Source organism: Dendropsophus ebraccatus, chromosome 13 (genome assembly GCF_027789765.1).
Source record: "Dendropsophus ebraccatus isolate aDenEbr1 chromosome 13, aDenEbr1.pat, whole genome shotgun sequence".
Taxonomy (NCBI): Eukaryota; Metazoa; Chordata; class Amphibia; order Anura; family Hylidae; genus Dendropsophus; species Dendropsophus ebraccatus.
In genome coordinates, this window is record NC_091466.1 from 30,517,136 (window position 1) to 30,533,913 (window position 16,778).

The window sequence follows — 16,778 nt, forward strand, 5'->3', positions numbered from 1 at the left end:
GGTAAGATGAAGGTATCTTCCCTACGCGCTCACATTGTGGGGGGAAGATCCCCCCCACTAGACACCAGGGAAAGCGATTTAGAGTAATTTAAATGCAAGTGTCAATGTTGACAGCTGCATTTAAATGGCTAATTAGCAGGCACAGCAATCGGACCAGCAGATAGCAGCCAGGATTGGGGTGGTTCAGAGCGGGCTGATCGTGTGACCCCTCTCTGTACCGCACCAGCAGCAGGACGTACATCTATGTTCTGCTATGGGAAGTGGTTAAAGGGGTACTCTAGCGAAAATCTTTTTCTTTCAAATTAACTGGTTTCAAAAAGTTATATAGATTTGCGATTTACTTCTGTTTGAAATTCTTAAGTCTTCCAGTACTTATCAGCTATGCCCTGCAGGAAGTGGTGTATTCTTTCCAGTCTGACACAGTGCTCTCTGCTGCCACCTCTGTCCATGTCAGGAACTGTCCAGAGCAGGAGAGGTTTTCTATGGGAATTTGCTACTGCTCTGGACAGTTCTTATCTCGGACAGAGGCTGTTGGAGTTGGCAGTGGAGTTGGCCGTGTCTGTTGAACCTGTATTTCTTGAGGAGAGGAGGTCTGCATCAATCTAAGGTGGCACTGCCAAGTAGATGTGACCCCCACTGGACAGCATAAGGGAGGGTTTACAGCACACAAATGGAAACCTCACTGACTATAATAGTTACAAAAATAAAATAGAAATATAATAAGCCAGAGAACCCTGCAGGGTAAAGCTGATAATGGTAACAGAGCCGGCTCCAATACTGAGGCATCTGCAGCAGATTGGTAACACATGCGGCCTCACTATTTATAACCCCGTCATATGGTTTATATCTCTGTAGGTCTGTACAGGCAAGGTTATTACTGCCCTGCTCCCATCTGTACTGATCAAGGACAGCACTAAGGCTGGCTGTCACGGCAAAACTTATACACAATATTCATTATGTGCCGGCGATGAAGGACAGAGAGCACCAGAAATAGTGTCAGACAATGCCCGGTCCCCAGTGTAATCCCGCCACTGACCCCCCTCTATTTCCTGACTACACACATTCCTGTCACCTCTGCACACTTCTATAGACCGCACAGCACTGAGATCACACAGAGACCACATCCACTACAAGCAGGCGCGTCACCCACAATAAGGCTCGGCTTCATACTGGGGTTTGGAGAAGGAGGCAAAGATCCAAAACCGAGGAGGAAATGTTACTTGTCCAGAGCCCATCCCTGCCCACAGCTCTCCAGATGAAGAGCCCACCACCTCGCTCGGCTCTTACTTGTATGCTATCACCCAATTCATGTCAGGACCCCCTACCCTTTATATTCATAGAATAAATAGATAAACCATACACTTTGATGGTCAGAATAACCCTTCAGGTAAGTTATCGCTCTGTGTAATAAAGGCAACGATCAGCTAAGTAATCGTTCAATCGGCAGCTGCTCATTGTCTTTCAACAAGTTTAAAAATCATTGGTCGCCAGCCGCGCATTGCTCCGTATAACAGCTGATGCACAGCCAATAGCTAATTACAGGGGCATCAGTATATAGAAAAAATTAAGATGTTATATTTACCTCTCACCACTCCCTCAGTGTCATCCTGACATGTCTCTAAGTCCCCTGCTGACTGCAGCAACCCCCGCTGCAGACAAACCAGTCTCTGCAGTAACGTCATTTAGCCAATCACTGGCCATGGTGCTGTCCTGTCCTGGTCAGTGATTGGCTGAGCAAGCCATCACTGCAGATACAGGTTTTACTGTGGTGGTGATGGTGGCTCCGGTTGGCAGGGAACCCAGAGATATGGCAGGACGACACTGGGGGAATGTTGAGAGGTAAGCATAACAACATCTTTAATATTTTCTATATACTGACACTGAGTACCCCTATAAAGTCAGGGCTGCATGGACATCCCTAACAATGTCCCTGCAGCCCCACCCAATTATCAAGCAGATCAGTGCTTGCTTACCCTGCAGGTCAGGCCGCCTAATAGAGCACTAAGGAGGTGCGTTTGGTGTACTAATACAATAATCCATATCCAACAGGTGCAGAAGAGCTGCGGATTATGGTGGTAAATTATTCTCCAGAGGGAAACACTAGACGCACTGTGTAATGGAAGTAATCACATATAAATAACCACAACTATTTATTGGGACATCTCAGAAGGCAATAAATTTGACATCTACAAGACTTCTTTTTTTACAATAGAGACACATTATAGCAATTCCAGCTGATGTATGTAAATGCCTGAAAATCAACTGAAAATTCAAAGTGTGGTGAAATTGAAAAAAAAAAAAAAACGCATTTCTTTTATTTGGGGGGAATGTGTTTTTACTCCATTCGCCCTGGGGTAAAACTGACTTGTTATGCATGTTCCTCAAGGCGTTACGATTTAAACGATATAGAACATGTATAACTTATATTGTATCTAATGGCCTGTAAAAAATTCAAACCATTGTTAACAAATATACGTCCCTTAAAATCGCTCCATTCCCAGGCTTATAGCGCTTTTATCCTTTGGTCTATGGGGCTGTGTCAGGTGTCATTTTTTGCGCCATGATTTTTACTTTCTATTGATACCTTGATTGAACATAGACGACTTTTTGATCGCTTTTTATTACATTTTTTCTGGATTTGATGCGACCAAAAATGCACAATTTTGCACTTTGAGATTTTTTGGCGCTGACGCCGTTTACCGTGCGAGATCAGTAATGTAATAAATTAATAGTTTGGGCGATTACGCACGCGGCGATAGCAAACATATTTGTTTACTTTTATTTATAACCTGGGAAAAGGGGGGTGATTCAAACTTTTATTGGGGGAGGGGGCTTTTTACTAATGACAACACTTTTTTTTTTTTTTTACACATATACTAGAAGCCCCCCTGGGGGACTTCTAGTATATACACTTTGATCTCTCATTGAGATCTTTGCTGTATAGATATCGGCACTCGTTTGCTTTCGGCTGCTGCAGCTAAAAACAAACAAGTGCCGAGTCGGGGACGGCGCCATCTTGGACGAGTCCCCGGCCGGCATCAGACAGGGAGATCGCTCCTCGGGGTCCCGGAGGAGCGATCTCCGCCACTAGACACCAGGGAAATGCTGTATCCGGTAATCGGATGCAGCTGTCATGTTTGACAGCTGCATTTGATTACTGTATTAGCGGGCACGGCGATCGGACCGTGTCCGCTAATACCGGCGGTCCCGGGCTACAAACGGCACCCGGGACCGCTGCGGTTCAGAGCGGGGTCGCCGCGCGGCCCCGCTCTGAACGCCCACACCCACGCGAAGATGTACAGTTACGTCCTCCTGCGGGAAAGGGTTAAAATCGCCTGTACTATTGATTTCTGCAAAAATAAAAAAATTAATTATACGACAGTGACACTTTAAAGATAAAATATCACGTCAGGATATACATCAGAATAATATACCATTCCTTATAGTAATTAAAAAATAAATTAGTTAATAAAATTTATACAAACATGCACAAACACTGATCTTGTGATCAACAGAAAAGGATAAAAGCCTCTTATGTATGCAAATGCTGATTCAAATACACATTAAGGCCATGTTCTCACAACGTGAGACACCAGCCGTTCTGTGACCGGGCCAGGTCACGGAACGACCGGTGTCAGAAAAGATCATCCCGGCCGGATGATCTTTACTGCCACTGAATTACCATGCAGGCCCATCCGTGCACGCCCGCATCCAAATTCCCTGCTGCACACAATGGAGCGTGCCGCACGCTCCATAGTGTGAACTGACAGGGGTTTTTGCCGCCACTATTCAATGAATAGCCGCCGCAGAAAACTGACATGTCAGTTTCTTGCGGCACCGCTAGGGATCCCGGCCTGAGTGTATACACTGCGGCCGGGATTCCCTCAGGTGCAGCACTACGTACCGTGATTACTACGGTACTTACTTAGCGTGAACATAGCCGAAAGATAAAAATGCATATGCACCAACGTTATAATAATACGCACATACAGTTTATGTGTTAGCGCGTCATGTGTAAGTCAGTCAAAAAATTATATATGAAAAGATTATTAAAATATTTTCACATATATTTATCCTCATTTCTTCCGTGCGCTCGGCCGTGTGACTTTCACACAACCTGTATTTGGTTATTATTAAAACTTTAGTGTACATGTAAAAGGTTCATCCTGCGGTGTGCCTATTTTTATTTTAGCCTCACACATATCCAATATGTAGCCTATCCTAAAGTCCACTTTACAACAGCTAACCCTATGCGGATGACTACTCGTAGGTACACTCATGTCTGTGCAACAGGGCCAGCACACAGCAAAGGAATGAGAAAACGCTTGTTTGTCAACTGATCACATTTTTTGTGGCCATCAAAATCACTGTAACGGCTGCATATTACCCTGTGTGAATGGGTGATGTGCAGCCGACAATGAAGAAGTTTATGGGATCATTTGTGCAGCCCAGCCTGCTACTTAATACAGCCATGTAAAGGATCATTAAACAGGTGTCAATCACATAGATCAGCACTAATTCTCGTGCCCCCATCTGCCTGTGTAAAAGGACCTTTACAACAGGTTGTCAATATTAGATCAGTGGGGTGCCCTGCCTAGCATAGCCACAAATCATCTGTTTAACCCTTTGAGGACCAGGCCCAAAATGACCCAGTGGACCGCGCAAATTTTGATCTTAGTGTTTCCGTTTTTCCCTCCGCCCCTTCTAAGAGCTCTAGCACTTTCAGTTTTCTATCTACAAGCCATGTAAGTGCTTGTTTTTTACAGGAATAGTTGTACTTTGTAATGGCGTCATTCATTTTACCATAACATGTATGATGGAATTCCAAATATATTATTTATGAAGATATAAATAGGTGAAATCGTAAAAAAGAATGCAATATGGTAACGTTTGGGGGGTTCCTGTGTCTACGTAATGCACTATATGGTAACAGCGACATGATACAATTATTCTATAGGTCAGCCCGAACACAACCATATGCAGGTTACACAGATTCTCTAATGTTATATATTTTTTTTAATGAAATCCTTTTTTTGGGCAATTAATTATAAATAAAATGGGACTATTGTGACGCTTATAACGGTTTTATTTTTTCACCTACGGGGCTGTATGGGGTGTCATTTTTTCCGCCATGATCTCTAGTTTTTATTAATACCATATTTGTGAAGATCGGACGTTTTGATCACTTTTTATAATTTTTTTTTTATATATAATGTAACATAAAATCGGTAATGTGCGCACTTTTTTCTCTCTTTTCGTCTACGCGGTTAACCGTTCGCAATGACGCTTGTTATATTTTAATAGATTGGACAACTACGCACGCTACGGTATATTATATGTTTATCTATTTATTTATTTTTATATGTTTTATTTATATAATGGGAAAGGGGGGTGATTTCAACTTTTATTGGGGGAGGGGTTTTGGGGTAGTGTGTTAGTGTTTTAAACTTTTTATTTTTTTTTACACATTTGAAGTCCCTTTGGGGGACTTGTACATACATTAGTTTGATTTTTACACTGATCATTGCTATGCCATAAGCATAGCATTGATCAGTGTTATCGGCGATCTGCACATTGAGCCTGCCTGTGCAGGCTCAGTGCAGCAGATCGCCGATCGGACCGCACGGAGGAAGGTGAGAGACCTCCGGCGGTCTGTGTTACCGATCGGGACCCCCGCAGTCACACTGCGAGGGTCCCGATTGGTAAGTGACAGGGGACTCCCCCTGTCACTTACACTTAAACGCCGCGGTCGCTTTCAAGGAGTTAATGACACGCGGCAGAGCGATCGCTGCAGCGTGTCATTACCGGTGAGGTCCCGGCTGCTGATTGCAGCCGGCCCCCACCTGCTATGAAGCGCGCTCCGCTCCGGAGCACGCTTCATAGCGGGAGAAACACCCAGGGCGTATAGTTATGCCCTAGGTCGTCTGGGGACAGACTTCCATGGCGTAACTATACGGGTTAAAGAAGCCATGATGTGTCACTTTTACTGTTTAGCAGGCACATCACCATACTGATAGTAGTGGCTGTACTTGTTACTTCATCCCATTTACTTTAAGTGACTCTGTACCCACAATCTGACCCCCCAAACCCCTTGTACCTTCGGATAGCTGCTTTTAATCCAAGATCTGTCCTGGGGGCCGTTCGGTAGGTGATGCAGTTATTGTCCTAAAAACCAACTTCTAAACTTGCAGCCCTGTGTCAAACTGGCGTGGCCTGGAATGACTATGCATTAGGCTGGCACAACCTCTCTGTCCCTCCTCACCGCCCTCTTCATCATTAGCAATGCCCCAGGTAGGTATTCCCTTTTTCATCAGCTGTGAGAGGACGGCACATGGGCTGGATCGTTAAGGAACCTGTACAGTGTTCACAGTAGGAATAGGAAAAATCCTGCCTGGGGCATTCCTAATGATGAAGAAGGTGGGGAGCAGGGATAGAGGGCTGGTGCCAGCCTAACGCACAGACACTCTAGGCCATGCCAGTTTGACACAGGGCTGCAAGTTTAAAAGTTGTTTTTTAGGACAATAACGGCATCACCTGCCGAACGGACCCCAGGACAGATCTTGGATTGATCTTCGATTAAAAGCAGCTATCTGAAGATACAAGTGGTTTGGAGGGGGTCAGATTGTGGGTACAGAGTCGCTTTAAGTAAATGTGCCACTTTACTTACTCAACATTTTTACCATTTACCTGGTTTCCATCAGTGCGTACATGATATTGGGGCAGTCCATTTTTTAAAAGCCACCCCTGTTACTGCAATGTGCACCAGTTTCTTTATGTACACTTAGGCCCGCTCTATGCACTGGAGGGAGGCCCAGGGCCCTTGCTAGTGCGGCCGGACTCGATTTTGATGGATTGCTTCTGATGGAGACGCATCACTGAGGGTACGGAATAACTGTGGGCACCAGGTCCGTGTCCATTGCATAGAGACGGCTGAAGTGCACATAAACAAACCACTGCAGATCGCAGGAAACAGGAAGCATTTAAAAAAAATGGACTGTGCCACCATCATGGACGCACCAGTGCCAAACAAGTAGTATAAAGTAAAATTTGAATGAGCAAAATAGGATAGCACTTTAACTAGAATGAAGTTGTAGCAAGCTGTAATACAGCTTGGTGCATAGCTATACCTGGTAGGTAATGAAAGGGGCAATGTGTCCTCCTTAGCCCCTTCTAATAGCTCATCTGTAGGACTATAGAAGGGCAGGCCCGCACCCACCTGTCATACTCTGGGTGTAACATACCCTGGGCAGCACTGAGGGATTTCTTTACTGTTTCAGGTGCAGGGAGGATTAGGAGGAAAGCAGATTACATCCAGCATTGATGTGAGGTTGTGTGAGGACGCTGACTGCATGGGAAGAAAACACAAGGCGGCGGACATCTTGATTTCATTTCCTGATCCCCTTGTAATGAGGAGCTATCCGGACACTGCATGCTATGGGAGAAGCTGTAGAACAGGCCTTGAGGGTGCCATAAGCCTTGCAGACCTGCTCACATTTTCCTGTGTGAGTGTATGTAGCCGCAGAGGAAATCTGTGTGTTCTTTATTACAGACATCTTCCCTGTTGGAAGTTTGTGCTGGAAAGGAAAGAATGTAAGACGCTGAAAGAATTTATGAGACTTCCCTGTGGCGGCAGTGGAGAAGCCTTGGCTACACACATGGATAGTGGGATGTCTATAAAGACAGAAAACATACAGATGTGTATATATCTACCACCTCCTCCATACACGTTACATGTTCTGTTTATTCTGATGGCGTCCATTCATAAAGCCAATAGAGATAAGCGAACCTTGAGCACGTTTAGGATGGTCCGAATCGAACTCTCGCCATTTAAATACAGATGGCATCCTTCCTTGGATACCCCCCCTCAGACCATCAATCTATATCACACCTACCTTTTCTAATTCCGCATACGCTTTGTATATGGGATTGATTGGTTGCTACACACGGGTTGTCCAGATCCCCCGGCCCGCTTTCTCCAATTCTCCAGAACCTATCCTTCCGGGATGGAGGACGCCTAGGTTTCTCATTTGGGAGCGTTCGTCATGCCCCAGGGTACGAGAGTGCATGAGTGGACAGAGAGACACTCTCTCCCTTATCTTCTCTACAAGCTCAGTCTTCCGGACGTCCACTATCCTGGCTGAAATATGGACAACTGGCATCGTACACCCGAACCCAGTTCCCATAGGTCTCAACTCTCACAGATTTTGATAACCTGGTCACTGCAGCATCTCCGATTTCACATTGTATCTCTTTATCACATCTTAGTTAGCACTATCAACCAGGACTGAGCTGCCTTTTTTTATAAGTGGGAAAGGTACCTTAATACATCATTTGATGGACAGTCTCTCCAGAAGACGTGCGAGCTTTCTCATGTTATCTCAAAGGAGAAGAATTACAAAATTGTCACCTGATTACTGGTATTACTGCCCAGTCACTCTACATAAAATGTTCCCTGAAGAATTAGCGTGTGACATGCTGCATATATGGTGAGCTTGTTCAGGTACTCAGACATTCTGGGACAAGGTCCTAGCAATATATTGTGCATATTCTGGAAAGACTGTCCCCAACTGGTTCTGTTGTCTAATATGCCTGACTCTCTCTCTAACATCTAAAATAAGAATCTTCGCCATTTTCTGACGGCCGCCCGTATGGTCATACCCAGACACTGGAAGGCGCCCACTATACCCACCATTGCGGAATGGGTAAGGGAACTTAGTGAAATTGGCCGTATGGAAGAACTCATTGCTGAAGCCCATTATAGCTCTAATACATTTGAAAAAGTGTGGCTTCCCTGGTGCATGTTCATAGACACGGAGGAGTTCTTATCTCTTGCTGGTTAGCTTTGGGACCCCCATGGCCTTGAGCCTGTAGGACTCTCCCCTCTCCACCAGCATGCTGTAGTTTCTTCCTCCCACCCACCTTCCTTTTCTTAGTCTTTCTTTCCTCTGTGTATTCTAAAGTTACAGATTTTTTTCAGAATAGTACTGTTACAGTTCAGTAATTCATTCCTGAGCGTTTGCTTCACTTTCTTGACTGTTTATTATAAAATGTCCGGCACCTTATGACTTGGAGGTTGTGATGTCATTTGTAGGTCATTATGTAACCATACTGTCTGTGTGTCAATAAAACTGGATTACACATGAATATCGGTGGCTGCAGAAGTTGGATGTGGCCATAGGCTGTGTCCATACTTTCCAGGACTCCCTAGGGCTGCATCCAACTTCTTCAAATGCAGAGAGTTTGGGTTCGGATGAGTGTTTGGGCTTTGATCATCTCTTAAGGTGAACAAATGCGGCAAGACAAGATCCCAATGACTGCTGCACGATGCCTCTTATTTCAGGGGTCTCAGAGGTCTGACCCTCACTTACATATACCGTACTGCATATTCATTTAGCCGCAGGTGAAAGGAAAATCACATCAGCCAATGAATTTGATGGTCAGTCATGTAATTTACAAAAAAAAAAAAAAAAAAATGTGTAAAGAGGGCAGATATGGGGTTCATCTAGTGGGCTGGCTATCCCCGGTGATGCCCGCAGAGGCGATGCACAGAGCACCTAACACACTGCTCGCCACTGCCTCACTATATACTGTCTTCAGTCAGACTCACTTTATGTGTAGTTCCATTTTACTGCCAGAATTATACCAGCTGTAAAAAGAAGCCCATGATACTTTAGGCCACTTTACACTATTTTTTTCTTCATGTAAACATTTTAAAACATACAAAAACTGCAAAGTACACCAGATGTGTATAAAACGCCCCAAAATCTCTCCATAGCACAAAAATGTGAATTAAACCTCTCAAAAACAAATAAAATGCTTCAGCCCTGTCAGTACAGTATGGTGGAGATTTAACCATTTCATGGCAGCATTCTCATGAACGATGATGCTGGGAGCTCTGAGGGCCAGTCCGCAGTATACAGCTGACACACATACTGTGTATTGTGTGAATGAAGCCTTAGGGCCCTATTACACCAACAGATTATCTGACAGATTTTGGCAACCAAGGCCAGGAATGAATTTCAGAAGAGAAGAAATCTCAGTCTTTGCTTTATGACCTGTTCTCTGTTTATAGTCTGTTCCTGGCTTTGGCTGCAAAAATCTGTCAGGTATTTGTGTGTGTAATAGGGCCCTTACTCCAACACTGACACTAAACAGGGGCGATGACTCTGCACCTCTAGCTCCGCTGGATAAACCTCCTTATAACTGAATGGGAACTGACAGAGCTGTATTTGCAATAAGGCACTTGCGATCCTGTGTCTGGGGCAGCACTTCAGGGAGTAAAATAAAAAAATAAAAGATAAATTGAGATCCATGATCAACCACAAAATCCACATATTCCTCATGCCATTTTTGCTGTATATTTGTCACACACCTGCATAAAAAAATGCAGACACTTGTGGAATCACCCTAATGTGGTGTATTAAAGGGATAGTTCTTTAGTTAAAAAAATAAATAAAATCTTTCAAATTAACTGGTGCCAGAGATTTGTAATTTACTTCTATTAAAAATTATCAAGTCTTCCAGTACTTATCAGCTGCTGTATGTCCAGCAGGAAGTGGTGTATTCTTTCCAGTCTGACACAGTGCTCTCTGCTGCCACCTCTGTCAGGAACTGTCCAGAGCAGGAGAGATTATCTATGTGGATTTGCTTCCTGTATTACATATAGCAGCTGATAAATACTGGAAGACTTGGGATTTTTTTTATAGAAGTAAATTACAAATCTCTTGCATCAGTTCATTTAAATGTTTTTACTTTTTGCTAAACTATCCCTTTAAGTCTAGGGATAAGAGTGCCTAGGGCAGGACAAGCTGTAAATGTGGCCCTGGGAACTCATTATGTTTGTACACACATAGTGGGAGATTTATCAATGAAGTGAAGTTGGCTCAGTTGCCCCTATCAACCAATCAGATTCCACTTTTCATTTTACAAAGAATCTGTGGGGAATAAAAAGTGGAATCTTATTGGTTGCTAGGGGCAACTAAGCCAGTTTCACTTCAATTGTTTGATAAATCTCCCCCATAGGGTATATGTCTACACTGGGCTAATACACTGCAGATTCCCCACAGCAGAAAGAAAAAAAGAACTTCACAGTGTCGTCCCTGAAGTAAAAAGACTGCACTATATGTGTGTGTGTCTGCAAAGTTGCGCTGATGCTCTATGGGGCCACAGAACACGGATGAGTTCAGTGCTCTAAAGAGGCTCCGTAGAGAATGAACGGTGAGCTCTATTAAAGGAGAAGTCTAGCAAAAAATTTTATTAGTATTGTATTGCCCTCCCCCCCCCCCCAAAAAAAAAAAAAGTTATACAAATCACCAATATACACTTATTACAGGAAATGCTAAAGTGTTTTTTTATTTTTTTTATTTTTTTATTACAGTATTGTGGTGGCCCCCAAAAGTTATACAAATCACTAATATACACTTATTACAGAAAATGCTTATAAATGGTGATGTCACGACCCGACTCCCAGAGCTGTGCGGGCTGTGGCTGCTGGAGAGGATGATGGCAGGGGGACACTGAGGAACACAGGGCACTGGAGGGACACTGAGCGTCCTCCTGCCATCATCCTCTCCAGCAGCCACAGCCCGCACAGCTCTGGGAGTCGGGTCGTGACATCGCCGTGTTATCCAGGAAGTGACATCACCGTGTTATCCAGGAAGTGACATCACCGTGTTATCCAGGAAGTGAAGGCTTGATGCAGTAGTAAGTGCAGGGAAAAAAGCTCTTTATTAGGATTTCCCGTAATAAGTGTATATTGGTGATTTGTATAACTTTTGGGGGGCAACACAATACTTTAATAAAAATTCTCGTCGGACTACCGCTGATTTGGAGGCAAATCTATCCATTTCCGCCTAAAAAGTTATATGGGTCACTGGGTTATTTTAGCTAGAAAAAAATTCTCTTTCCTCTTTCTCTTGGGGGTGGATAAAAAAGCAGCACACTCATCTACCCTGATCCCCTGCAACAACTCTTGAGTCCTTGATGTGATCCACCCTCCCCACAGAAGAGACGCCCTCCGCCAGCTGCTGCAGCCAGTGACTGGGTGTGCAGGGGAGGTCCTGTGGGGACAATATGTCACAAGAAGCGACGGGGACTGAAAGCTAGAGGAACGGCAGAGGACTGAGGCAGGTGAGCCAAAAAATAGTAAAAGCACACTCTGTGACCATACTAAGCCCCAGTGATTTCTACCAGAATAACGCTACAGCTACACTGACACATGGGCTGCTCCCGCACAACCAATATACTTGTGCAACCCGCTAGTGTGCAACTTTATAACACATGGGATTGGGCTGTAAAAAAAAAAAAAAGCCAAATCACAAGTTGTGGAGACATGCATCCTGCACTGGAGACATGGCTGACAGTATCATGCAACATGTGACCAAGAGTCTGTTAGAGTTGGGCTTTGTGCAACTATCGTACTGCAGGCGCATGATGTCGCATCATCACAGCAACGGTGCATGCAGCAGGAAGGGTTAACACTGCAATGAAGGGAAGACAGCTGCCCATGGCATACAATGTGGCATCTATGCCGGTGGTGTTACACACCAATATTACACAGTTCTTCACACTCACATCATACAATGTGGCATCTACTCCCGGTGGTGTTAAACACCAATATGACACCGTACTTCACACACACACACACACACACACGGCATACAATGTGGCATCTATGCCGCTGGTGTTACACACCAATATCACACCGTACTTCACACACACGGCATACAATGTGGCATCTATGCCGCTAGCGTTACACACCAATATCACACCGTACTTCACACACACATACAGCATACAATGTGGCATCTATGCCGCTGGTGTTACACACCAATATCACACCGTACTTCACACACACATACAGCATACAATGTGGCATCTATGCCGCTGGTGTTACACACCAATATCACACCGTACTTCACACACACGGCATACAATGTGGCATCTACGCCGCTGGTTTTACACACCGATATTATACTGTTCTTCACACTCACACACTGCATACAATGCCCGGTGGTGTTATACACCAATATCACACCATATTACACACATGGCATACAATATGTCCTCTACACCGGTGGTGTTACACACCAATATCACACTGTTCTTCACACACACGGCATACAATGTAGCGTCTACTCCTGGTGGTGTTACACACCAATATCACACGTCATACAACGTGGCGTTTACTCCTGGTGGTGTTACACACCAATATCACACCGTTCTTCATGCTCACACACAGTATATGATATGGCATATACGCCGGTGGTGTTACACTCCAATATCACACCGGTCCTCACACACAGTATATGATATGGCATATACGCCGTTGGTGTTACACAACGATATCACACCGGTCCTCACACACAGTATATGATATGGCATATACGCCGTTGGTGTTACACACCAATATCACACCGGTCCTCACACACAGTATATGATATGGCATATACGCCGGTGGTGTTACACACCAATATCACACTGATCCTCACACACAGTATATGATATGGCATATACACCGGTGGTGTTACACACCAATATCACACCGTTCTTCATGCTCACACACAGTATATGATATGGCATATACGCCGTTGGTGTTACACACCGATATCACACCGGTCCTCACACACAGTATATGATATGGCATATACGCCGTTGGTGTTACACACCAATATCACACCGGTCCTCACACACAGTATATGATATGGCATATACGCCGGTGGTGTTACACACCAATATCACACCGGTCCTCACACACAGTATATGATATGGCATATACGCCGGTGGTGTTACACACCAATATCACACGGGTCCTCACACTCACACACTATGCCGGTTACTTCTGGGAGACTTGCACCATTTTATTTCCACAAGCACCAATACAAACTTAGGAAATCAGAGATATTTGTGAGACATTTTGTTCTGAGGGGCAGAGGCGACTACAGGACCCCCAGCTCTCAGCGCCCCCTGCAGCCGCCAGCACCTCACACAGGCCGAGACATTCTGGGGATATGTCGCACAGCTGGGACATTGGCCGTGACGCAAGCGACAATATACGGGGAAGTTTCCCTCACACCGGACATTAGCCGGCAGCCATTCCGGTGCCGTGTTCACACTGGGACATAGCAGAGAATACGTCACTAGGGGCTCAGCTGAGTTACCGGAGGGCTCCCGAGTACGGTAACACTGAGCCAGCCCAGGTCCGAGCTCCCGTATCCCCGCCGCGCTTACCTGGGTGAGCCGCCGCTGCCATCCCGGCTCTTATAGCCCCCTTCTATTTCTCCAGTTCGTCCGGTCCCCCCGCTGCCCGGTAACAAGATGGCGGCAGCGATACGATGTAGTTTTTTTTTTTCTAACCCAACTAAACGGGAATATGGATCGTGTAACGCAACGTAACCAGCTATTAGTGAGTGGGCAGGCCCTTCGCGTATGACTGACAGCGCATCCATCCAATAGAAATCACCCAGTAGCTTGTCAGCCCCCTTTACAGAAGGCGTAGGGCGCGGCTAGCAGGTTAGATTGATCCCTGACGCAAGAACCAACGTTGCGTAAGAAGGCTGCGATTGGCCAACCATGGAATTTGTTAGTGTGATTGGTTGATGGATTCTCGGGTGCTGATTGGCTGAATGGGTCACAGCTTCTTCTGTGGTCTAATTATGGTGGGGTGTGCTGGGATTTGTAGTTTGTAGCTGCAGCGACAGGAATCCGATGCAGAAGGTGTTCGCTGAGGGAGGGGGGATTCGTGTCCCTTCCAATCTGTTAGCGGCCCCTAGAGGTGGAAACTGAAAGCAGCCAAAGCGGATGACCTATTAAAGGGGTTGTCCAGTGAAATTTTCGTTCTTTCAAATCAACTGGTGTCAGAAAGTTATATAGATTTGTAATTTACTTCTATTTAAAAAAATCTCACGTTTTCCCATACTTACCAGCTGCTGTATGTCCTGCAGGAAACGTTGCTTTATTTTCAGTCTGACACAGCCCTCTCTGCTGCCATCTCTGGCCAAGACAGGAACTCTGTCTCGGTTTCCTATGAATCCCCATAGAAAACCTCTCCTGCTCTGGACAGTTCCTGTCTAGGCCAGAGATGTCAGCAGAGAGCACTGCGTCAGTCTGAAAATAAAACATTTCCTGCAGGACATCCAGCAGCTGATAAGTATGGGAAGACTTGGAGATTTTTACATAGAATTAAATTAAAAATCTATAAAACTTTCTGACACCAGGTTAGGGGAATTGAATCTGCTGATATGTCCCTAATGCGCACAGGGCGCTGAGGATGAAAGTGTGTCTCTTACCTTTCTCCTCAGCAATGTTCCTGTGCAGTTAGTAGTTGAATCCACGGGCTGGAGCCCCATAGTGCCGATTCGGCCCGTCCACTCCATTAATTATCATTAGAAAAAGTGGGCTGGCTTGCACGATGGGGGCGGAGCAGTGCTCCTAACGGTGCTCCCAGCCGTGGATTCAACTACTAACAGCAGGGGAATGGTTAGATTTGTCTACCCTGCTAATAGATCCTCTTAAAAATAAGAAAAAATGGGCTAAAACAACACATAAAATGCTGAATACACCCCTGTATGGTGTGATTTCCAAAATGGAGTCACTTCTAATTTACCACAATACTGGTATGTCAAGGGCTCTGCAAATGTGACATGGAGCCTGAAAACCATAACTGTAAAATCTGCCTCAATAAGCCAGATAGTGCTTCTAAACCTGCACTAACCAGCGCTACAAAAACATGGCCGCTTTCTTCCAGAGACAACACCACTCTAGTCTCCAGTTTGGGTGCAGGTTTTGTAACTCAGTTCCATTGAAGTGAATGGAGCTTAATTGCAACCCACACCTGAACTGGAGAAAAGAGTGGTGCTGTCTCTAGAAGAAAGTGGCCATGTTTTTCTAATGCTAAACAAGTGAAACATTTTGTCCATAGATTTTGCATTGTCACAGCAATTGTCAGCATTGTCACAGAATATTGTCACAGAATTGTCAGCATTGTCACAGAATAAATGCTCACTCCACCCTCAGTACATTTGTGGGGTATAATTTTGGGGGGAGTTTCTCATTATTTGGCCCCTCAAGGCCACCACAAACTTGGGATGGTGTCCGAATAACACCTTTATAAAAAAGGAGGCCCAGGGTCCACTAGGTGCCCGTATGTCAGTCGTATGTAGGTAGTGCTCTAGGAGCACATATGGGATATTTATTAAAAAAAAAAAAAAAAAAGTCAAAATTGAGAATAGCTATTAAATAAATAACTATAAATTATTAATTATTTTTTTTAAAAAAACACCACCGCACTGCCATCTTGTGTACTGATGTAACCATTGCCCTTTTCTTCATGAGGATCCATAGGTGAAATGTGTTGGAGATAGGGCTCAGTTTTTGGAGGGCTTGTAAAATTAAAGGGGTTATCCAGTGCTACAAAAACATGGCCACTTTTCCCCCTACTGTTGTCTCCAGTTCAGATGCGGTTTGCAATTAAGCTCCATTTACTTTAATGGAACTGAGTTTCAAAACCCCACCCAATCTGGAGACAACAGTAGGGGGAAAGTGGCCATGTTTTTGTAGCGCTAGATAACCCCTTTAAGATGAGGGTCCTGTTGGTTTCTGCGGTCACCCATGTCACTGGATGAGGAGCACCCCTGATGCCTATGAAGTTGAACCAACCTGTTACTGTGTTGATGATAGTAAAATGTATTTATTTTGTAAATTGTATAAAATAACAAAAATAAAGTTTGCTAGTAAAAGTATTAGGCTGGGTTCACATCACATTTTTCAGTCCATTTAAC

General features: G+C 44.7%; 1 protein-coding gene across 1 annotated transcript in view; it reads right to left on the reverse strand.

The window, feature by feature from the left end:
* ARNT (aryl hydrocarbon receptor nuclear translocator) overlaps window positions 1-14,418 on the reverse strand; it is a 57,158-nt gene extending 42,740 nt beyond the window's left edge. The window contains exon 1 of the mRNA XM_069949969.1: window positions 14,230-14,418. Within this exon, the coding sequence (XP_069806070.1) occupies window positions 14,230-14,251 (22 nt within the window). The 5' untranslated portion in view covers window positions 14,252-14,418. The remainder of the gene's footprint in view (window positions 1-14,229) is intronic.
* Window positions 14,419-16,778: the final 2,360 nt, after the last annotated feature.